Genomic DNA, 24,034 nt, shown 5'->3' with positions numbered 1-24,034 from the left:
GGCACAATTCTTTATTTTGTCTCGTAACTTACCTTTTTGTATCAGGAGAGCATGATATTTGTAGAGGTAGCAGAATTTTTCATTTTATCTCTAAGCTTACCTTTTCTTATAAGGAGAACATGGTACTCGAAGAGGTGTCACGAAGAACCTTGGTATGTATTAGAATTCCGGCCAGATGTTACATTTAGGCATCGGGAGATCATGATATGCTAAGAGGTTCATCGAGTCCGCTTCATAGAATGCGAAACTAAAGAAAAGATGAGTTACACTATTATCAATTGTAAACCCAACACTTCCTTCATATACTTCGATTTGTGGTTTCCTATAGATAACACTGAAAATGACGTTGCACTGTGATATACGTTTTCTCTCGTTATTGTTTCAGTATTGTGTTCAGAGTAAATTGTAAAGTTCTGCATTTTGACAAAAATAATTTCTTCGCGAAATATTTACTCGTTGGAAAACAGTTCTCTCCGAAGTACATAAATCCCCGAGGTCAAAGCGATATCTCGCATTGGTTGCTCGAGGAATTCCATAATTACACATTTTGGCCATGTTTGGGGGATGGTGCGCATCCGCGTCACGTGTAACCGGAGAATTAACTTTTTGCGCGTGGCAATTCTTATTGCGTACTGGCCGCTAGTATTTTAATTGCTCGGCCGTATCGCGAGCGCGGGCTTTTTAAAGGCCGCCGCGGGATGCAAGAAAAACAGCGCAATGCCCGAACGAACGCACCGAATAAAGGCACGCGCTGCCACTCCAAACAGCTGGCAGACTGTACGTATATCAGCTAACAAGCTTTCCAAGTCCAAAAGCCTTCCAGGTCTTTCGCGATTTACCGTGCATCATTTTCATGGTTGGTTCAGGAAAAGAAGTTATATAGAGCGTGCAATGTGGAAAGGAGAAAGTATGTTTCGTTTGATGAACGATTGTAAGGAATCACTACGAACGGACATGAGCTTGACAATGGTTCTTTGAGATAAAGGTGAAGGACTGGAATGGACGAGGAATGTGTTGAAAGATAGAGCGAGGAAAGGGAAGGAAGATGCGATTTGTAAATGGTGCGATGTAAGCAAAAGTTCTTCTTTATGTAACAAATTACAAGGAATAAATTATCTATCTATATACCAATCTATCTGTATATTAATCTCTTCTTGCTCTAAGAAGCAGCTAACCCTAATACATTCCCTAAGAATACGAATAGTGCTACAGTTATGCTCCGCGCTGTACCTGTCTCTACAGACAGCATTAAGGGTTGTTCTGGTTCCCTCGATTTTACGTGAATTGAAAGACTTTACTGTGTGATTTTTATTAAACAGAACGATCACATTTCCCACGCATCACCCTTTAGCAAACGAAATCCTACAGCTGGATTGTTTGCGTTACGGGTATGCGACGAGCACAGAGTGGGTGGATGCAAATCTCTTGCGATCTCCTAGACGAAAATAGTTTTCTCACGGGTCTGGTGTCGTCTCGAGCCCGCTCTCACAGGCTGATCACGCAGCGCTTAAGCGCGAACGATCGCTAATGAGCGGAATATCAAAACGCAAGGCACCGACGACGCGTTTCGTCTGGAATTACGCAATAACGTAATCGACGGCGGACGACGACGCCGCCGCCGCCTCGTCGAGTCGCGACATGCGCCAGCCGTCGCACGCTCGTACAGCAACCGTGTGTATTGGCTCGATCGAGGACTGTTTACGAATGCATAATACACGAGGAGCATTCCATTCTGATTCGTGCGCCACGCTCCGCGCACGCTCATTCCGTCGTGCTTTTCGTTGTCCGTCGTGCATCCCAAATACTCGGGACGCTGCAGCCTGTAGGCGATTCTGCGACCGAATACGTCTGATCGATTCGAGGTTGAAACTGTTACATTTCAATTTGATAGCAAAACGCGCCGATTAGCGGAGAGAACCGATCGGGAAGACGTCGCGACGCACCCATCGGCACGATTAGACGTTGCACGGAATAGATTTACTGGTACAATGGATATCAAGATTTAGCAGATGCTTGGTTTTAGCGAACGATTGACACAGATTGATTCATTGCACATTGGTTATGTGGGAGTTTCTACGAAAAATAAGTCGACTACTTTTCTTACTCGACTAATCTTGCGCCCTACGATTAACGTTCTTTGACTCCTTAATCTTGAGTACCGGGCGGAGGGATACTACAGTTAGTTTAATATGCCAACTATGATACCGTGTTGATCAATTTCACGACAAGCATGTATGTCGTTTTTCTTTTGGGAATAATTTGGTGAACAAATTTTTGCTCGATTCTTTTTCCGATTACCATTTTAGAAGATCATTCTGGAATATCGTATTTGTGACCGACGAGCAAAATTTAATATTCAGTAATCAAATCCCTGCGTACCGACGAAATGGTAAAAGAACAGATTTTAATTCCCTGAATTACCATTTTAATCCCGCACGAGACACCTGCAATCCACCGAAAAAATACTCTAAATCCTCTCGGTCGCGTCCTCGATTCACAAAATTCGTCCGCAACACCATCCCTCTCCGCAACGGAAACCTAATCCCTGACACGCACGTTATCTGGACCCTCTGCGAGGCTTTCCTCGACGAAACGTCAACCCTTCCCCACCGAATTTTCCAGCGATACCTCTCTAATATTTGTCAGATGCTCTCATGATTCAGTTCTCGATTTAATAACCTCGACTTGACGCCGATTCGACTTTTAATCCTAACAAGACTTGTTCTCCAAATTCTCACCACTCTATACTTCTTCAACCCTTCGACGAGTAAGCATTTTTGAGGAATACACACACCGTTTATGAGAAACCTTTCATCCATAACATAAACAATATTTTATTTCTTATACAGCGTGATACCAAATTTTTTTTTTTAGTATTAATTTTATAAATACCATCTCAACCTCCTTAACCCTTCCGCCAATACTTCTCCATCCTAATTTCTCTTTCATCTCAACTAAACCCCGCATAGTACCTCTGCTATCGATACACATCTCCACGGACTTCCCACCTATACCTATAAATACTAACCGAACCTACTATCCAACCTTAACCCTTCTACCAATACTCTTTCAACACTTTTACACCCTCTCAACCAACTCTCCATCGCCGTCTCCAAATTCTGTTGCGTAAAATAACCAGAAAAATCCCCCAAAATTCCACAGTCCTTGCTTCCCAGCGTTCTCCTTCGTTCCGTCCGATCCGCGAAGGCAGGACCAGGCTGGCACGCAAAAACGTGTAAGAACAAGAATACGACGCTCCTCCTCCGCGGATCTGGATGGGTTTCGGTGGCTAGACGGCCTCGCGCGCCGCGCCTCCTGCATAATGCAGCACAGCGACGAGTTCACCCGGCAAATGTTGGACGCTAATACATCTTGATGATAGATAGGGAGCATGTGTTTGGTCTTCGCAATGAGACCGGGAGGGATGTTGCGAGGGCGAGACAGTGCAGACGAGAGGAAAACAGGAGATAACGTCTACGAAAAGGAAAAGAGAACCGAGCCGGAAAAAAAGAGGACGAAACGCGCTGGAGACAGAGGGAGAAGGGTGTGCGGGGGTGGAGGTGCGGGGGTGGAGGTGCGGGGGTGGAGGTGCGCAGAGAGGTAAGAAGACAGTTCAAAGGCGAAAATGAGGACTCCTCGCGAACGAGGAGAATCGAAGAAAATGACTGATAGACGAAGAGGAAAAGAGGAACTGGTTGGAAAGGAGAGAGAAAGCTGAGGAAGAGAAACAGGAAGGAGACCGAGGGTGTTCCAGAGGTTTCCAGGGAGAGGGTTGAGAGAGGGTAGGCAGGCTGGGGATGACTCTCGGGGGGTGGAACTCGGAGGGGTTGGGTAGGTTCGCTGGTGTTCGGTCGCGAGTTGCGATGCTGGGCACGTCGCCGTCAGACGAGCGTACGTGCGACACGACTACGCTTTTACGCCACTCTCTGCCTCTATCCTTGCCTCTCCCACCCCTTCGTCCACCTCTTTCTCTACGTCTTTCGCCGCCTCCTTTTCCTCCCTGCTTCGTCTTTCCACCCCCAGGGGCTCCAGCTCCTTGCTTCTATTTCGCCTACTTTCATCTTCGCCCATCCCCGGCTCGAATTTTTCAGAGGGTCCCGCGACTTTCCAACTCTTACTCGGTTTCGCGAAAAGTCGCGGACTCGAGGTGTTCTTCAACCCTCTCTATGCTAACGGCGACTATAGTTGTGCGTTGATACAGCACAGCCTCACTAATGACGATGAAACAGGTCGAGACAGTCTCGATAACCGAGTAGTTCGGACAATAGTGCTCCGCTAGATATTTTTTCCATGATATCTACCATAATAATGATAACGTAATGTTCACATTACCATAATACATGTATTACCATTACCATAACACTTGTATTATGTTTACATTACAAAATTGTGTACAATTCATTTCGCTCCATTACTGTTACAGCATCAATGTCTAAGAAATTAGATCGTCTGTTTATATAAACACTGCCACGGAAATAATTTACATTAAAAAAGAAACGTTTTAACCGCAAATTTCACATTTTGAATCGTTAATTTTCTATTGCGGGAAATGAAGTAGCTCATCGCCATCTATGGTGAACAGAATCAGTAAACAAGATCGTACTTCCGTCGGTATAGACAGAGTTATCCTAAGCAGAGAATTTACCTGGAATATTTTACCGACCGTAGGTGCGTTACCGACAGCACGAGGCGCACCGACACAAGTTATACACACCGACAAGCGAAATAAATATTTAAAAAGCCACGAGGAGGAATAGAATTAACATCAAATTGCATTTCTGTTTCAAATTTCGAAGGTTTTAGCACTCTTAAGCGCTTACCACTTTAGAGTCGCAAGCAACGTGACCGACGGAACGTAGAAACAGATGACAACGCTACACGCGGGAAGGATTGGAATTCAACACGCGTACATCGCGTAATTCCAACCCGCAATTTATAAATCATCATGGTAGTGATGAGATTATGATCGATTAAACAGGAAGATGGATTGCGGTAAACAAGAGAACGTATTTGCCGTTGATCTTCGACCTTGCTGTTCAGTTCGAGTCTATTTCATGCAAAAGAAACTTCAATCGATCGCAGATATGTAATTTATGTACGGAATGTTTTTTTTTTTTTAAAAAAGCAGCTGTTGCTCAATATCGCCCATTCGTCATGTATATAAACACCTACACAGTAAACATCTTGTATGAACCGAATGAAATATTAATTCAGTTTGCATGAGAAATACGTATTATTTCTACGTATTATTTCTACGTCTCATTTCTACTCTGACCACGTTCTCATCAAAAGTTATCAGCGAGAGTAACTAGTGTACACAGAACGATACAGTTTGAATATTAGATAGTAAGTATCGTAGCAACTCGTGCACTCGATAAGCACCCTGTGTACTCTATAACGCAGCCATAGAAATATGAAATTCTTACCGTAATTCGGTTAATCCGCTCGTCCAACACGTGGGGCTGCTCCAGAACGATCTCGTGCGAGGAGAGCCTGTCGCGTGACGCTTTGAATTCCGTCCGAAGAGCAGTCAATTCGCGATGAAGCGCGTTGGCCATTTGAGTTTCCTCCACTCTGGCGGCTAAGGACTCCCATTTCTCCATTGTACCTGAAACACAGAAATGTTCAACGTAATCGTCAATCAAACTCACCACGCGTCGACGGCTTTCAAATAGAAATTTAGAAACTACGGACTAGTTTTCTCCATTAATTAATAGTCTGGTCACTTTCTTATGTTCACGCTGCTGGGCGGACTTTGAGTATAAAAAATAAACAGATCAAAAGGAAGTGATGGTTATTTAAATTTCAGACAGAAGAACGCACGTATGTATAGAAAATAAGAGATCTTACTTATAGTACGTGCGCCAAGATGGATCTCATAAAGCGACCATTGATTTTTTCAATCGTCAGATATTTTTCTATATTTTAGTATCTATCGTAAAGTGTAAAGTATAAATTGAAATTACATTTAGATTAGTCGAGTGAACGATACGAGTCCACAGAATGAAACACTATACGCTCGAAGTTCAGACCTCCTTCGAGGTGCATTTATCGTATAGAAATTTGTACATTTAAGGAAATTTTACTGTAGCAATTTTAAATTACAAGAAGAATAAAACGAGGTTTTCTATAATACTCCGAAAATGTCTCTTCGTTCGATAGAACAACGTAGTTGAAAGCGTTCCGTGCAATTACACGCGTGCTTGCTTTTGCTCTCGCATTCTGATATCGCTATTATTGCACGTCATTTGCCACGCAGAGTTTCCAAACGACTTACGCGACCGTCATTGTGTCAGCAGGAATAAGTGGTCAGACATTTAAGGTCAAGCAGCTTATATCTGGACACGCATATACGCGCTTCCCATGGCTTCGATGACCCGCTTCTTGTTTCATACTTTCCTTCGAAACTTTCTTCTGTGAAACTATGCTGTCCTTGTGAAAAAAAAAAAGGAACAGGCTCGTATATTCTCATCTCAACAATCTGACAAAGAAAAATTATGCCATTGCCGATCGCGAGCTTCCATTGAAAGGGATTCTCGTTGCGTGAAGGTAAATTTATTATCCCGATCTGAACTTTCACTCGACAGGAAGTTTGGATTCGAATCGAGACTTGCTACGTTTGGTTGGAATTGCGAAGGATAATTTATTATCGCGTAACATGTTAAATGTATTAAATATGAAATAAAATGAATATTTTGAATAATATATTAAATATATAATTCAAAAGTTAGAAATCTATCTCTACCCTCTACCTAGTTAAATGCGTTCATCTGTCACGAAGCATCTGATTAGATACTTACATAAACACTAGAGTAATTATTGCACCCACGTGAATAAGAATAAGAATAGTATTCCGCGCGAGTGAAATCCGTGGGTCGCTAGTTATTTATATAGATAAATTGACTCGGTTTTAGAATGTACGAATAAAAATTAATTCTGTTAACTAGAGATATAAAATAACGAAATCCTTTATATATATATATATATCTAAGATATTAAGAAAATAATATAGTGCAGATGTATAGTTTAAATATTCACAATCACCAACTGAAAGCACTCCAGAGAACGAAACAAGGTCAAAAAATCAGTTAATGGATAATCGAGTTGGATAATAAACTGGATAATCGTTTGCAAAGCACTCAACGTGAATTTTCTCCAGCAAGAATTTTCCGAATCGGAGGTAAAAATGTCACGGTATTTATGCTTTCTCTAGGGTACCAGTTATTGGAGTTTTTACTTTCTCGACGACATCCGGTATGTTTTGCTTGCAAGCAATGAGTTTATAGTAAACGGTAGTTAATATTAATATAATTGCACTGCTGATATATACTTTCTTCCTCTTGGTAATCGTTATGAGTTAATATCTCTTCGCGGGCTAATTTATACTGTTCGAAGTAACAGTATAAATCTCTGCAACGATAATTGAAGAATTTTTGTTGCTTATTTTCCTAATATGTATGCACTCGCGAGATACATTTCCGTACGTTTCTTATATTATTTCTGTTTATTAAAATATGAACGTCAGAATTAAAAAATTGATATGCTTCAATTATTCGTTCAGAATACTGAAAACAAACATTTAACAAAGAGAGTAAATACATATGCCCGATAGGAATTCGAAAATTGGGTTTCAGGAATTGTTAATATATTAGTTATTAATTCAGTATTCCAATCATTATTACGTGATATTAATAAATATTAATAGACGTAAACAGCTAAATTTGATACACTGTACCAGATTTAATATCGTCATTTATTATTATATTTTAGTTGCAAAACTGAATATTAATATCGTGTAATAATAACTGAAAATTAATTATTCCAGCACTCCATGGGGATACTAATCGAAAATTAATTTCTCGATGATCGATGAAGTTCATTACGACAAGAATCTAATAATAGTAAATAAAGGTGTGGTGTATATATAGAATGATCGATTCGAGATTCCCGTGGTGTCGAAACAGTGTCGATGCACCCGACAAATAATCTAAAAATCCTGTTTTCGTTCAATTAAAAGCAGGCACGCGCAGCTCGTAAGGCGTTTTCCCGCGAAGAATATAAATTATTCGGTGAAAGCCGATCGAATTCACGTTTCTGTACTACATGGTAGCCGTGACCCACGCATCCCAGCAATTACCGTCCCGTAAACAGAAACAAGAATTCAAAGAAAGTGAGTAGGCACAGGGAAAGGTGGCCTGCAATTGGAAACGTGATAAATTAACCATTCCGCGGATGCAATTAATAATGACTAATGCTTACCGAATTCGAGCGGATACTCGACAGGCAAACGAGAAATCAATGCTCGTATCTCGAGCAATATGAACTATTAATGAGTCGTGGAAATATACAGTGTGCGCATCGGACTGTAGATGAAGGATTAAGTGGTTTGGAAAAACTTGGAGGAACGAGCAAAAATTTCCAGGTGAGCATACGTAAGTGCACGAGGTAATCGTTTTCAACATAGAGGCGCTGTTTACTATTCTCTTAATTTATTCTGCTTTTGTTCTCGCAGTTTTATACACTGTTTTCATTATCTTTTATTTTCAATGTTTTTGTTTCGATGACTGATCGATTTATTATACTAGTACGATTTATGGTTATTTAAATTTAGTTGTATCATTTATTATTATATTTGAGTTTGCAAAATAAATTAATATTGATAAAGAAAACGTATTCATAGATACGAACAGTTAAGCTTCGTAGTGGTACCAGATTCAATTTTCTCATTTATTATATCGTACTTCAATCATGAAGCTAAATTATTTTTCGTAAAGATCATTCTTGAAGGAAACCAACAACTTTGTGTCACAACGTTGGAATAAAGAAATCATTATACAAGAAATCTGTATTCAAACTTTAGAGTGCTGTCATTTGTTGAATTTACAATATTTCATAATTACTCCGTTTAACTATTCCGCTAATATCAATGAAGATGTTTCTTGGCCAGAATCGTGGCAACCGCGAACATACTTTTTTCACTTGTACCATGCTTAATTATGACTATCTTTATTTGCGAAAAATTGTGTACGTTAATAAACATGCGTGCAAATAAAATAAAAATATTCTTATAGATTAAAAAAAAAATCCCCAAATAGAAATAAAAATTGACATTCTAGACTGTAATACCTTTTTAATTAAAATCAAAGAAAATCTATCGTACCAGTCAAGAAACGATGACTCGGTCCATTGTCAGACGAACGATTCAATGAACGAAGTCATCCGCCAGTAAAGAAACCACGTTCATCGGCAAAGATCCAAGAGAGGGATCTAATCCATTCGTTAACATCCATGACGATCGCAACAAAAATAACTCGAAGGCCTCCTGCGCTTTTCAATTCACGTTCGACATCGAAGTTTCGTGCGAGTTCACTTCTAGATCAAGTAAGTTTGTCACGGTATCGAGACGACGGAGAAGAATTCCGTTGCACGCCACTTTTTAACGGCCGCGAAATAAAAGCGCGGAAATCATTTCTACGCCGAAGAAAGAAACGGCTCGTCGACTTTTTTCACGGTTTTCTCGGAAAACTTTCACTCTGCCATGGGTGGGCTGTAAAAACTGCACCGTGGCGAACGCTATAGTCGAGTGAAATCTTGGGTCCAGCGGGGGGGCAGAAAAATGGGTCGCGGATTGTTCGGCGGAAACAAAGAAATCCTTCGTTTCAGTCGTCGTGACTAAATGGCTTTTGGATTGGAAAGGGTGACACGTTTCGATAGTGATCTTTTGATTAACGGTATAAAGAGTTTTCTGGAAAAAAAAAAAACTGTAAGACTTTGAGACTCGGTGGAGTGCGAAACAAAAGAAAAGATTAGTTGCACTATTAGCAATCGTAGACCCAAGACTTCCTTTTCGTATACTTCGATTTGTGGTTTCCTATAGATGACACCGAAGTTAACGTTGCACTGAGATACCGTCATAAATTGCTCGAATAAACCAACGATTTGTCAATTGAGGAGTGTGCTGCAGTAAGTGGACAGCACGATTTTTTTTACGATTTTGAGGTGAGAACATAATCACGGCTTTAAAAAATTCCTTTTTTTTCGCGGTGCAATAAGGAGACAGGTCCGGCCGCCAGAAAAACTGACGAAGAATGAATTTTTTCACTAATTTTACGATTTTTCGTATTCTGCATTTTTTTAACAATAAGGAGACAGCTCCAAACATTAATCCTTCCCCTATCACTCTGAAAAGGAAGGATGGAATCCGGAACGATATGATTTTATAATTAGGTACCTATACTATGAAAAAGAAAACGAAAGAAAATTTCAAACGTCTGATTTTTAAAACGTTCTTCTTAATTTCTCAAAATTTGAACAAATGAAGCTGACTCCTTATCGATGCACACCCTCCCTAACAGATGAACGTGGAATTAGTACGTCTCGTTATGAACGCTCACGTTCACAGAGATTCCAACTTTCTGCCAAACAAAATGAAATCCAAATCGACTCTTACAATCAAATCCCCAACGAACAGCAATAAATTGCTCGAGTCTGCCAACGATACAATAATTCTAATTTCTATCAATTAATAACTGTCTCAGACTTCAAACATTCCCGACGTGAATTTTATTTCCTCTTTTACGTTACCCTCGTTGTAGGAGTCGCTCGAAATCGTTGAAGAAGTCATGGATGCTTTACGTGAACCGTGATCGTCGGAATCATGCGTCTGGCAAACGGCTTATTACTGGACGATAATTAACGGATGTTTCAAAGGACAGGAACAACGATTTACATGAGCACAAAAGGAACGACACGCGTATGAAAACAGCATCGACGGAAAGCAATGAATTTCACACTGACCTACAGGAAACGATGGAGAATGCGAGGAATAATTGCGATCGCCACAGCAAGACGTATCGCGTATTACGTGTAATATACGTCCTGTGTGTTATCACGCTCCGACGATTGCGTTCAGTAGAGCAGAAATTGGTAGCTAGTTGCCGAGGCTCTTCCTGCGGTTATACTTTTTCCTGAGGATCACAGGCAAACGTCCTGACGAAGGAGTACTCGGTATTTTAATGAATCATAAAATAAATAAAAGTACAAAATGCGGTAACATATATTCGTGAGAAAGTATTTATCGATATGTACCGGCAAGATTAATGCTCTACTCATTCTGCACGAAACATTACTCAATAAAAACAAGATAGATTGGCCGATAAGGGAATATTAAATGGCTTCGTTCTCCCGATTTAACACCCGTGGATTTTTATTCACGTGGAAAGTTAGAACAATAAGTATACAGCGAAATGCCGACATGTACATTCTTTTCTTGCTAAAAAAAAGTTCATATAAATCGCTAAAAAAAATATAATCCTAAACCTACTTCCACCCTTAAAACAACAGAGTCGATCTTCGTATCTTCTCTACGCTTCCACCGATAAAAAAAAAAGTTACGTGCACCCGCGCTACGTGCTTCTCGGAGTCAAACAACTCCTATCCGACACTTCGTTTTTCTATCTAAAAGCTAAAAGTAAGCGAATCGTTCAGGTAGCCTGCTTCGAATGCCTCGCCCTGCGTGTCGGAATGCATCAAATAATAGTAACGCTAACGAAAATAAACGACCGAGTGAAACAAAATCAGCGCGCCTTGGTTACTTCTTCCTCTAAAAAATTAACTGTGAAAAATGTGTTACAAATCGCGTCCAGTGGCGTGCACTCGTTTCGCGGTGATCCGTGTCACGATACCAGCCTCCCGTTAACAGAAACGGTAACTTAATTTATTGCCACCTTCGTATCGACGGAATCACGATCGTTCGCACCGATATATTATTACTACTTTCTCCGAGGGATGTCTGGCATTTATCGCGTTAGAAAATAAGTAACGAGAAACGGAGGTATCGCGTTCGTTGCCGTAAACACGTACCGTCCCAATGATTAATTAACGCCCGGTGTAAAAGAATCGCGTCGAAATTCGTGTAGGATACGCGAGGCATGTCTCAATCCGCGCATCGATACCGCGCGCCGTGGAAAATAATTTATTCGTTACCTTCGTCCCTCGCCAACGTGTCGAATCTATCTTAAGCGCACATGGAAAGTACGTATTCATGACGGATTACGCTTCGGGCCTCGTTTACATAATTCGTAGTCGTATATGCGTGTTAACGGCGGTTTTTTCATTTTCTTCTTTGAATCGAAAGAGAGCATATTTCAAGTGGCTAATTATTATTCGAAATTAGATAAATATTTGTGTGTGTTTGTTTGTTTGTGTGTGTGTGTTTGTTTGTTTGTGTGTGTGTTTGTGTGTGTGTTTGTGTGTGTGTGTAAAAAAATTGTAATGATGCTTAGATGAATTCTAAGAATTATGATCGTGTTTATTGATAAGGGTAAAGTTATGTTTATCTTTTCCCGTCTTTTTGAGATATTTACATTCAAAAGTGTACATAAATGGAAACTTTCGTAAGAGTACAGGCTTACTGTTCTCGCAGAGGTTTATCGTAAATCAATACGTATATCTACACATACATTCGTAATACTCGAGAAATGATTGTGGCAACAACGCCGGCTCTTACCACGCAAATTCTCTGCGTTCTGTTTCATATTTCAATAAATTATATCCCACTAACGGCGCGGTCGATAATTGTTATCTTTTCTTTTTAACGGTTTGTAATATCTGTTTTTGTAACGTATGAAATTTTCAACGAGTTCCTAAATTGCATTTTCATTTAAATTAAAACAATACACGCGGAAATCTGTATACTTCGTACAGGTCTGCGATAAAATTACGAAATTTTGATATCATTTTTTTTTTTCTTTTTTTTTTCATCGAATCGTGATAGTCGATCTAAATCGAAACAGGCTCGTGTAATTTATATGCAGTTCAAGGTCGAAACTTTACGCAACGGAATTAGAATATACCAGAATGAAACGAGCGACAAAATTAACCGCGATTTTATGATCATCTGGCACTGTACGCGAGCAACCACATTGCGAACGTAAGAAGTACAAAATGAAACGTTCTACGAATCAGCTGCATAAACTCTACGTTCGCAATTTTTATCACTCTCCCGTTAATTCGCAATTAAAATGATAGAAAATTGTAATCAGCGCGCTTTTGACTATCTCGGCGATATAGATCGAAGATGCCGATACGGTTTCGTTTTTACATCGACACGGTTCAACATCACGGGAGTTGTCGCTGTTGACTTCTCTCGAGGTAGTTGGACTGGTGTCAGAGATCCTGAAATATATACGTGCTCGTATACTAGTTCACGCAACAACCGAGAAAAGAATTGTTTCTGAGAAAAGAAAACATCAGTAAATACAAAAAAAAAGCTATACGAATTATGATCGTAGGAACCAAAAATCACGTATTTTCTTCGAGACGATAATATTCCTCTTATCTGAATCTATAAATATTTATTATGTGTTCCATCCAGTTTTCTTTCAAACAAAACCAGAGCTATTTCGCAACTTCGCTAACAGGAAAGATACGATAAATGCGAGTTCACGTTGACATAATAAAATACACGATGGTGCTCCGTATAATTGATTGAGAATTGAAATACTACTGTTTAAATAATATTATTCCACGATATTAACGATAACATCCATATTTCAACAATTATTTAATTCCATAGGAATAAATTCTGTTTTCTTCCAACAGGAATAATATTATTACACCTTTCGTTCGTTATTTCATATTTTTACGCAGCAGAGAATGTTGCTCCCATCCTGTAAACACCGGGCTTGTTATTCGTGGCTGCTCGATCCCGTCACTGTTCAATACATACGTACGTGGATCGACACATGTTATTCAAAGCGCTCGCGTCATGCAATTTTCATTTTGCGTCGTTTTTGTCTCACCGGAACTCGTCTTGGCTTGCTTTCGTCGGGTTCAGAAGTTTCATTCGTTAAATCCTGTTTAAGGAGTCCTCGAGGCTCAAGGTTTACCAACAACTTTAACCCGATAATCAAATATTGGAAAATTTATAAAACGAACACAGTCACTTGCGATAGAACAATTATTCTCAGTTTCTTGCGTTTTTAATTATTTTTAACTATCGTGTATGATATCTCAAGGATGATTTAACAAATTAACTTCAAGTTTCGAGTTTATCGAAGAGAACACCTTTTTGTAGGGAATCAGAATTTACACAAACAAATACTTGAAAAAGCCTGAAAATGTGGATGGGCGTAACTTCATAAAATAAAAAAAAAAAATAAAAAATTGAATGCATTTCATATATTAGATGGACCGGAAACTAATGTCGTTTCTTTTACATTAAATTCAAACGAATTTTTTATAAATTTCTATTTTTAATTATTAATCGTATAATCAAGCACCCGTTATCAATAGCCTTTTGCGATCTGGCGTGCGAATTGTCAATGCCAAATCGATAAATATCAATGAGCCGATGAACCATAAACAAGTATTTAAAATTGCAAAAACGACGTTACTTTCCGGTTCACCTAATAATTTGTATATTGATAGGAAACGAGATCCTGAAGACCCTTTTGGACAGCCGTTTAGAAGAGAAAAATTGTACGTTCCGAAGGGAGTGGTCGTATTTGAAGCGATCGTGTTATTAACTATATGAACATCGATTTGACAGCTAACGGGACACGCACTTGGAGAAGAATACCGGGTTATCTTCCGGGATTGATGTCAGAACCTGAACGAAAGTCGCCGCTCCGAAATGCGAAATACCGCGCCGCGTCGGAGAACATAAAATTTCGCTCAGTGTAAATAAACGGTTCGAATCTGTACGAACGAGAGTCCACCGACGATACTTTATAGTAATTCGATCACTGCTGTCTATTAGCGAGAACGAAGTGACGTTTATCCAATTTTATCTAATTTAATTGCGAATCGGAGTTCTTGTAGTTTGTTTATCTATTAAAAATTGTAACCGATGCTTGTTTGAATTCTGATGGTATAGTTTTGTATTGAATATCGAAATTGAAAAGATTACATTTCACGTTAAAATTTTAACCCCTTCGGAATGTGTATGTAGTATTATATATTTTTATGGTAACGTTTATGTTTCTACGTTAATAAATAAACGATTATTGAATCGACTAGAAAAACGATCGATAGGTAAATGTCTTTAGTACGTTACACATTTGTGTCAGTTGTTTTACATCGCATTGTAATTTACGTATGTACATAAGAAGTCTTGGCATATTATCAATTATTCATTTCTTTTAGTTGCTATAAAAAGCCTGGTACTAATAAGGGATCAGATGTTTTAATTTGGAAAAATAAGCCGACCAGAATCACAGACATCATGGTCGCGAGTTCTATTAATGGGATCCGTATTACGTGACGGCCAGTTGTTTCCATATTTTTCGGGATTTTTGTCCTGTTTTAAATTACACATATTTACAATTTTTACACATATTTAACATTTCCTTTCCTGTTATTGAACAGAAGAAGAAAATCCCCAAAAAAGTGAAAACAACTGACCGTCGCATAATATGACCCTCTTAAAAGCAGTTACGTACAAAGCCTTATTGTACCGTCAATTTTAACTTTTCTTCGCTACAAAATATTATAAATATTCTCAGTTAACGTGCACACAAATATATATTTAAAAATACTCCCAGTAATAGGTGTTATAGACTCCCGGCAAAAAGATCCCCAGAATGTGTCAGCAGCAAATCACGTTTCACGATAAACGTAAAATTCGTTAAATGTTAAATTCGCGTGATCTATCCTAGACCGACCAAAGTGTAGTGGTTTACACCATTGTGTAACCAGTAACATTGAGAAGGATTCACGGGTGGAGGGTTCAACACATACGGAAGTGTACGTACAGGCATCATCCGGCAGATCCTTCACGATAATCTCCTGGTACGCGTAACAGGTATCCGGTGCGTCTTTCCCAACAGTGCTGTCCGATTTTCCAAACATCATCGCGAACCACGATCACTCTGTCGTGTCGTGTTAATAGTTCCTCGGTTTCTTGACCTAATTGCACATTGAAAAATCCACTGTACCAACGACACTAGTGTATTGTCTCATTAACTCGCCCAAAAATCGATTCAATCGGCTCGACTTGCGTCGAAGAGCCAAGAACCCAAACACAACTCTCAGATAAACACTGTCCAACCGACCCACGGAAACTTCGAATTACTTTTAGCACGGATCTTCCATGTTGAACCTGACCAACTACGCGATGCAAAGTCTGGCTTCGTTAAAGGTAGCACAGTTGGCTTCGGTTCAACTTGTGCACTTGTGCCTGGTCTACTCTGCGAAATCGATCGAACTAGATAGATTCAAATCAATAGAAATGTAGAGATAACGAGAAAAGAGTTCGAGGAGGGATGATTGCTGGGACCTAAACGAATACGGAGGATTTAACTCAATTTATTCGGAGAGTTGGACAGGATGGTAAAGGTTGCTCCTTTATACCGATATAGGACTAGCTTTAGGTACAGAACTATTAGAAGAGGTATCAACCTTTGCTCAGGAGTTGGCGAGAGTCCGACAAACTAGAGGAGACTGAAGGGACAGAGGATTGCGCTCGATCCGCCTAAACCACCTGTTTATAATTCAAATATAATTACATGTATATTTGGACCACTACCAGACCTATATTGAAACTGTGTTTCTATATAATTCTATTTGCATTTGAACCTCTATCATACCTATATTGAAGTCACTAATTACATGTATATTTAGGCACTGCACAGTTATATTGGAATTATCAGTTACATGTATATTTGGACCACTACCAGACCTATATTGAAATTGTGTTTCTATATAATTCTATTTGTATTTAAACCTGTATTTAAACCTTTGTATTTAAACCACCTGTATCGAAATCATTAATTACACGTATATTTGGACCACTATCGGACCTACAATAAAGTCACTAATAAATTCAATTTGGGCCCCAAATCCTACCCCTGAATCACTAATACTACAATACACTTGAATCCCTTTCATACATACATCGAAATGAACAATTCTACTAGCATCGCCATCATACCAATACTCGAATCACTAATAAATTCAATTTGGACCCCAAATCCTACCCCTGAATCACTAATACTACAACACACTTGAATCCCTTTCATACATACACTAAAATGAACAATTCTACTAGCATCGCTATCATACCAATACTCGAATCACTAAATAATTCAACTTGCACCACTGCCAGAGGACAGTTTAGTCACAGAACAACACACTCTCGAGGAAATTCTGTGCATAGAGACGTCGACGACGTTTCACGTCGCGAGGGAGACTGGCTACCGAGCGAGAGCACGCGGCATACGTCGCGGATTCTCCCGCAAATCACAGACGACGGAGACGAGAACGGCCGAGCAGAGACTCGTGCGTCTCCGTCGTATATGCTTCTTATAAGGTGAGCCTCGCGAAGGTGCACCGATGCCCTCGCGCGAGCAGCGTCCACCCACGTGCGTGCACCCACACGGCACGCGCTCGAGCAACGTCCGGATTACCGATCACGATCGATGCCTTCATAGAAACCGAGTACGGACTGTTTGTATATTTCTCCTTCGAGCCTGATTCCTGCCGTGATAGCGGTTCGTTGACTTCGAAGAAGTCCACGGAGGCGTTCCGCGCGCGGTCGGCACACTTTCAATGGATGTTTGAAACAGGAAAAAAAATGCTCGACCGGGGAGTAGAATAACGCGAAACGGGATAGCGCTTTTTCGTTTTTAACAGGTTCGGTGTTATGTCAGATATGTACGACAGGGGTTCTCATTGAGGTATTAGAAGAATTATGATGGCGGAGTGTTAAAAGTATTTGTCTTGTAGTCAATTTATTAACGACGATCTTCATCTATCTTCCTTCTAAATAATTGGATCACTGTCGAATCAATTTTTATTTCGGAGAGGTTGTTCTAACGGCTGCCCTACATATTCCTCCCCCAACTATTAAAATCTGCTTACAGTATAGTGGTGTGTATTGGTTTAAGCAAGCTTTCCTTTTCCTTGTTTACTATCCTAAACGGTTTAGTAGGTACAAGGTTATTCTAACTTTACTCTAACGATGCAATACTTCAACGTACCGATACTCTAAAATTTCTACCAATTTATATAACAGCATCGATGGAACATGTAGTGCGTTAAATATTAATTAGATAATAAATGTATAGACATATACTCTATTGGAATAATGCTCAGATGAATTAAGTAATTTCCTCGTTACATTTAACTACGTTAAACGATAGTGAAATCTATTTGAATTCTACGTTGCAATTGAGCGTGCATAGTTAATCGAATAAAAATAATCCATTGAAATAGTCTCGGAATCAGTTAATTTTTCGTGCTTATGCTCCGTGCGTGCTTGATGTAGAAATTATAGAAGTAGATTCCATTGGCAAAAAGCTGTAAAATAATTTCATGCCGCAAGCAGAAAAATACAGTAAAAAAAAAGAGCATCTATATTTGATATGGAGGAATAATTTTGAAGCATCTTGTATTTGTTTTATCACGAGGCAATTAATTTAACGTAATTCAACGAATTAAACGTAGTCAAGAGAAATAAGGCCAATTTTCTCAATGATTTTATTCGATATCGTTTATAAATGATCACGATGATTGTCGTTTATAATTACATTCACGATAAGAAAGATTATTACACATTTTTAAATCTGTTTTATGAGAAGAATTATATGACTAAATTTAATGTATTTATCTTGTACATTTCCTAAAAAATATAATAAAGTTTCACGTATTCAAATAATTTTATATCAACCGGCGAATAAATTAATATTCTCTACAGGTGAAAAAAGAAACAAGAGAATAATTAGTAAAAAGCCACAACACAGCAATATTTATTGAATAATAATTACAATTAACGTGTACACAGGTAAACTAAAAATGAAAATACTCTAAAGCTTTGTCGCAATCGCGTTGCACCAAAATAAGGATGACAACAAAAGCATCGATAAAAATTCCGTATAAATGTGTAATGATGAAAAAAATTAAGTATCAAACTCGTACAAACCAGATCCAACTCGCGTTTCCTACCGCAACGTCTATCTTTTCCTTTGCGCTAATTCAATAACAATAAAACTAGAACAAAGGTAATTCATGCATTCTAATAATATCGACGCGAAATTTCCATTGGAAACGGTAATTTATTGTTTAAACTGTTATTAGTTTATTCGGATAAATAATTTAACATTGCGCGTTAAAGATTTCATTGCGTCTTTCTATTAATTAAAAAATAAAAGATGTTACGTCGCATTTAATATTGTATTGAAATTTAAATTACTAATCGGAAACATAATGCTCAACCGAGGTATAGATCGGTGTGCAAAATAATTCAGTATCGAGCATGCAGATAATCAATTCATGATTCAAGCAAATTTACGCATGCACTTACATGTATATATAATTTAAATTTAAGAGATATTGTATAATACACATCGATCTTGTGCGTAAGTGACGTTAAACTAACTTCGAATTTGTAATATTTAAATATATGCATTGCAATTTATATATTTTAACATTTCATGTGTGGTTTTTCGAACTGAAAAAGTGACATGAAAATCCGGATTTCAATTGTACCAAATTTAAATCGATCAACACTTATAATTAATATTCTAAAAATTCTTAGAAAATTCATAATACATTGGATACGATTCCAAATGCATATATTTACCAATAATACGTCTTACGAAGTACATTGGAAGCGAAAATGCATACTTCATGTGCTAATACTTGCATGTCAGTCTTTATAAGTAACTTACAAAAATGTTCAGTTAGACGTTCGAAACATCGTTTAACTTTATCGGGCTTAGAGATCTAGATATTAAACGAATAGGATTCCAGTTAGTTATCGTTCCTTAAGGTTATCGTAATCTGTATAAACTAACGGGAAATACGATTTAGTTAACATTTTCTAAATCACTTCCAGTTATATGTATATAAGTTGATTGTTGATCAAGATTTCGTAGCCTAGTTTCGTAAAACTGATGCCACTTTCAATAAAATATTAATGTACGTTCTCGATACGCGATTATATATGGCAACGTCATTTCGCCGTTTAAAGGAAAAACCAAACGACGTTCGTATTAGTGCGCAAATAACGCTCAAAACAATGTTCTTTTAGTATTTAGCTGAAAGCATCGTAAATTTGTTAACGTAAGGCATTGGGAAAACAATCGACAGGTCGCTCGATCAGAAAAGGGAACGCTTTTCCACTTCCGGTTACCTCCCTTCGTAGGATAATTCAATACGAAGTCGAGAAAGGTCAGGTGCGAGAAATTACGACAGAAGCAAAAAGACGAGTCCGCTCAGAGCAGTAACCAAAACAGCGGTCATGTACGACAGCGATATAGAAAGTGATCGACGTTGAATGTGATTATTGTACTCACCACGAACTTGTTTCACATATTTTTCGCTTCGGAATGAATTGCTCACGGACTCCAATAGCGTGTGAAGACACCTCAGATTCTCTCTACACGCACACTCCACTTCCGTCTACAACAAGAAAGAGGCAAATCATTACAGGAAAACAATACAAGCTACGGGACTACTTTCAGCGAGCATAAAATACTACAGCAAAAGCCCTTAACCATATTTCTATGTACTATTCAACAAGAACTATTCAATTTTTATTTTATTATTGTATGAAAACAGGAAATTAGAGTTAAGCGTTAGGTTAAATCACTAAAAGCCTGGAGAACTATCGTTGTAACTTACATTTTTACTTATAGAAACTGTGCTTGAGCGAACGTACCTTCGTGCGAAGCCAACACGAAACTGTCCACAGAGCGAGGCAGAGATGTAAACACTGACGCTAGTCAGTGTTTATCTCTGTGATTTGTTGATACACTCTACAATAGCAGGATAAGGACAAAGCGGCAGTAAACATGCAAGCAAACGTCGTTGCGTAGTCTTTGTCGAACTTACTACCACCTCACGGTGTAATGATTTCACATTGAGTGAAATACGATATACATATAGTTTTGTTTCAGAGTATTTACAACTATGAAAATGTGTTGACACAATTTAATCTAATAATCAGTGTGTCACTGTATCGAATGATGATAATTCATGTCAGGGCATAGCGACGAATGGACTAATACAGTAAATATAACGGTTTAATATAATCAATTTTATTTATTATATATAAACTACGCCTAAATTAGTTACGTTACAAATAATAGCAGAACTTAACATCAGCATCGTCACTTAATAAAATGGTGACGGTCTAAAAGAAGCAAATGTATAGTTTCAATATACAATGTCGTCGTTGTAAAGAGAAACTTACAGGGTTTCTAATTCCCCTATTTACCACCTGGAATCTTTGTCGTTGGTTGTTCACTTAAAATGCTTAATTTGGAGAATCAAGTAAAGCTTTTACACGAATTAACGTTAACCTGTATTAATATATATTAACGTAGAAAGTCCTTTTCCAAAGTATAAACTTTCTAAGACGGTAGTAAAAAATGTTAAATCTTGATTAGCGATCGCTCGCTCGTTACAACTGTCGAAGACGTTAAAACTACCTTAAAGCTAGCATTCGAAGCGGAGAAAGCAAAAGAGGAAGCAAGCTTAATCGTACTTTCCATAGTCAGGTGCAACGGGTGATGTCAAGCTTAGAAAAAAGGATTTCATGCGTTCACACACGAGCACAACCTTGGTTGAGGTGAACACAGTTGAGCGATACAAACAGAAAGCAACCTCGGTAATGTTCCTCAGCAAACCGTGAAACAAACCGAATAGCTTTTTTGCCAGTAAGCGCATAAACAGAATCCCTACTGTGGATATACGTACGCAATCCTCAGGAATTGCTCCGCCTTTCGATCTCAAAAACAGATTTTCAGCGAGCGCCAGCTGGGACTGAGACTTTTCAACGACGTTTCGCACATCCTCCACGTCGCTGTCGCTGTCCTCCGTAGTGTCGATGATTTCCTGAAACATATACAAAGCGCATAGTCAATATAAAGTTCATTCAATACTTCGATACTTTACTTGCTAGATTGACTGTCATCCGTTTAAATTAGGTACTTATAAGCGTTACGGATAACTCGTGACTACAAATGCATGATTCGTCGAAAGTATTCTTCACGGATGGCTTAAAGGAATTTATACGTTATTTGTGCATTCAGATAAAATGGTTCGTTAATTTTTGGTCTCGTCATTCACTTGAACGTTTATATTGATTCAGAGTTCGTTACCGAAGTTACGATGCAGATTTATAATTTCTCTCGGAGGACTTGTATTTAAATCAGTTGGGATACTCTGTCGAATCTCGTTGACCGTTTTCACCACAGCGGTTGTGTACCACTGATCAAAAGATATTGAAGTCAAGCAGAGAACCTAATGATGCTTTCGTTGTGCTCGTGCCAGCGGTGCTCAAAACGCGTCATTATTATACAGAATGAAAGTTCTCGAGTCTGGATATCATAGCTACCTAGACATTGTTAAGATCAGGATAACGAATTGATCGCATTGTACACAGACTTACTACGTGTTTTACCTACTATGCCTCTTTTTACGTCTTGTGGAAGTAAAATAATTTTAATTAATTTATTAACGTTACTGTTGAAGTGATCGTGTTTGCAGAAATATATTTAATAATTTTTCTCGTGTTGCGAAAACAGTTCAGAAAAAATTCGATTTCAATTTAAATTCGTTTTCATTAAATAGTGGCTCAAGTGTATTACATTTTGTAAGTTAAAATATATTTACAATACACGACTCTTATCCACGAATCTAAATGCGGAGTACACTTAAAAAACATTGTCATTGCATAAACACTTGTACAAACAATGCCAATACATTGAACTTGCGTGTAATACGAAAATTCATGGCGATTTGTGATTTAGGTCTGCCGTGAAATCATACTTTGTCCACTCGACTGCGAAGGAACTCTTGTAGCGACTATGGCCGTAATTACCCTCGTTTACCCTCGTTAAGATATCATCATTGCAGAGACGCATTCATCTCAGAGAACTCTTGATAAGAGACGAAGAGATTCGACCAAGGAGTATATTATGCGAGAGATATCAAAATGAAACTATGGAAAGCGTAATTACCTGATATGAAATTTCAGTTCAAGAATTATTATTAAGTAATTATTACGAATTAAGTTATAATTGCAATTTAAGAAAGTCAAATGAACAAGAGCAATTTATCAATACTTTGTAATGATTTCTACTGGGCAGAAATATTTTTGATAGAAGCTATGCGTGAGTATCTTTGGTACAAGGTGTGAGGTTGCGAGGTATAAGGTTGAAAAGAAAGTCTTTACAGATATTTACATTTCATTTACTGGACTGTGTGATTAAAAATAATTCGATGCCATTAGAGGATACTTTCGGCATGTAAAATTTGTATTAAATTTTTGTTAAATTTATTTTTGCAAGGATTTTCGTTCCAACCATATAAAAATGAATCTATTATTTGCTGCAAGCTTTTATTTGCTGCAGAGGAATTACATTTTGCCCACAGCAACGTACGTTTATTTTCTTATAACTGAAACATTGTAGCACAAACAATATACTAAAGTTAACGCTACTATAATACATCACCTTCGGTATACTAGGTATTTAACAAAAAAGGAACCTCCGTTAAATACGAAACAATTATATTATGTATAACGAAATATTATAACGTTACAACAAAATTTACACGAACACTTGCGGTATGGAACACGATATAAACTCTTACTTTATTACTAATGTAGTAATATGAAACATTTTAGAGATATTTTTAAAAAGTCATTGAAAATATACAATGAGATTAGATTAATGTATTATGCTATATAACGATTCGTGGTATGCACAGAATAAAAAGGAACCGAGCGTAAAAATATATATTGGGGGTGTACTACAGAAAAAATATGGACACTCTATCGAAAAAGAAGAAAAGAATGGAACGTACATGATGCATACGACTTCTAGGCAGCGGAGAACTAGTAGGGACCGCGCTCATACTGGATGCACAATCAGATTGACTATCGAGGAAGTTTCTGTAATCGTCACCAAAGTCCAATAGTCTTCGAGCTGTTTCCACGTCTGGCGCTTCGCTGTAGGGCTCGCTCATATATTTTTCCTGGGGGAAACAGATCAATAAATACTAATAAGTACGTACATAAATAACG

General features: G+C 38.3%; 1 protein-coding gene and 1 long non-coding RNA gene across 8 annotated transcripts in view; one reads left to right on the top strand and one right to left on the bottom strand.

Moving 5' to 3' along the window:
- LOC128888480 (klarsicht protein-like) overlaps nt 1-24,034 on the bottom strand; it is a 71,275-nt gene that overhangs the window by 31,093 nt on the left and 16,148 nt on the right. For all 5 annotated transcript variants that reach the window (XM_054145358.1, XM_054145359.1, XM_054145355.1 and 2 more), the window contains exons 7-10: nt 23,815-23,985; nt 21,703-21,840; nt 20,298-20,403; nt 5,427-5,608 (exon numbers count right to left, since the gene is read on the bottom strand). In XM_054145358.1, coding sequence (XP_054001333.1) covers nt 5,427-5,608; nt 20,298-20,403; nt 21,703-21,840; nt 23,815-23,985 — 597 coding nt within the window. The remainder of the gene's footprint in view (nt 1-5,426; nt 5,609-20,297; nt 20,404-21,702; nt 21,841-23,814; nt 23,986-24,034) is intronic.
- LOC128888490 (uncharacterized) overlaps nt 1-24,034 on the top strand; it is a 47,050-nt gene that overhangs the window by 21,376 nt on the left and 1,640 nt on the right. The window lies entirely within an intron of this gene.

The sequence above is a fragment of the Hylaeus anthracinus genome, unplaced genomic scaffold (assembly GCF_026225885.1).
Source record: "Hylaeus anthracinus isolate JK02 unplaced genomic scaffold, UHH_iyHylAnth1.0_haploid 11994, whole genome shotgun sequence".
Lineage (NCBI taxonomy): Eukaryota > Metazoa > Arthropoda > Insecta > Hymenoptera > Colletidae > Hylaeus > Hylaeus anthracinus.
Note: the sequence above shows the minus strand (reverse complement) of the source record. Positions and strands in the feature narration are given on the sequence as shown.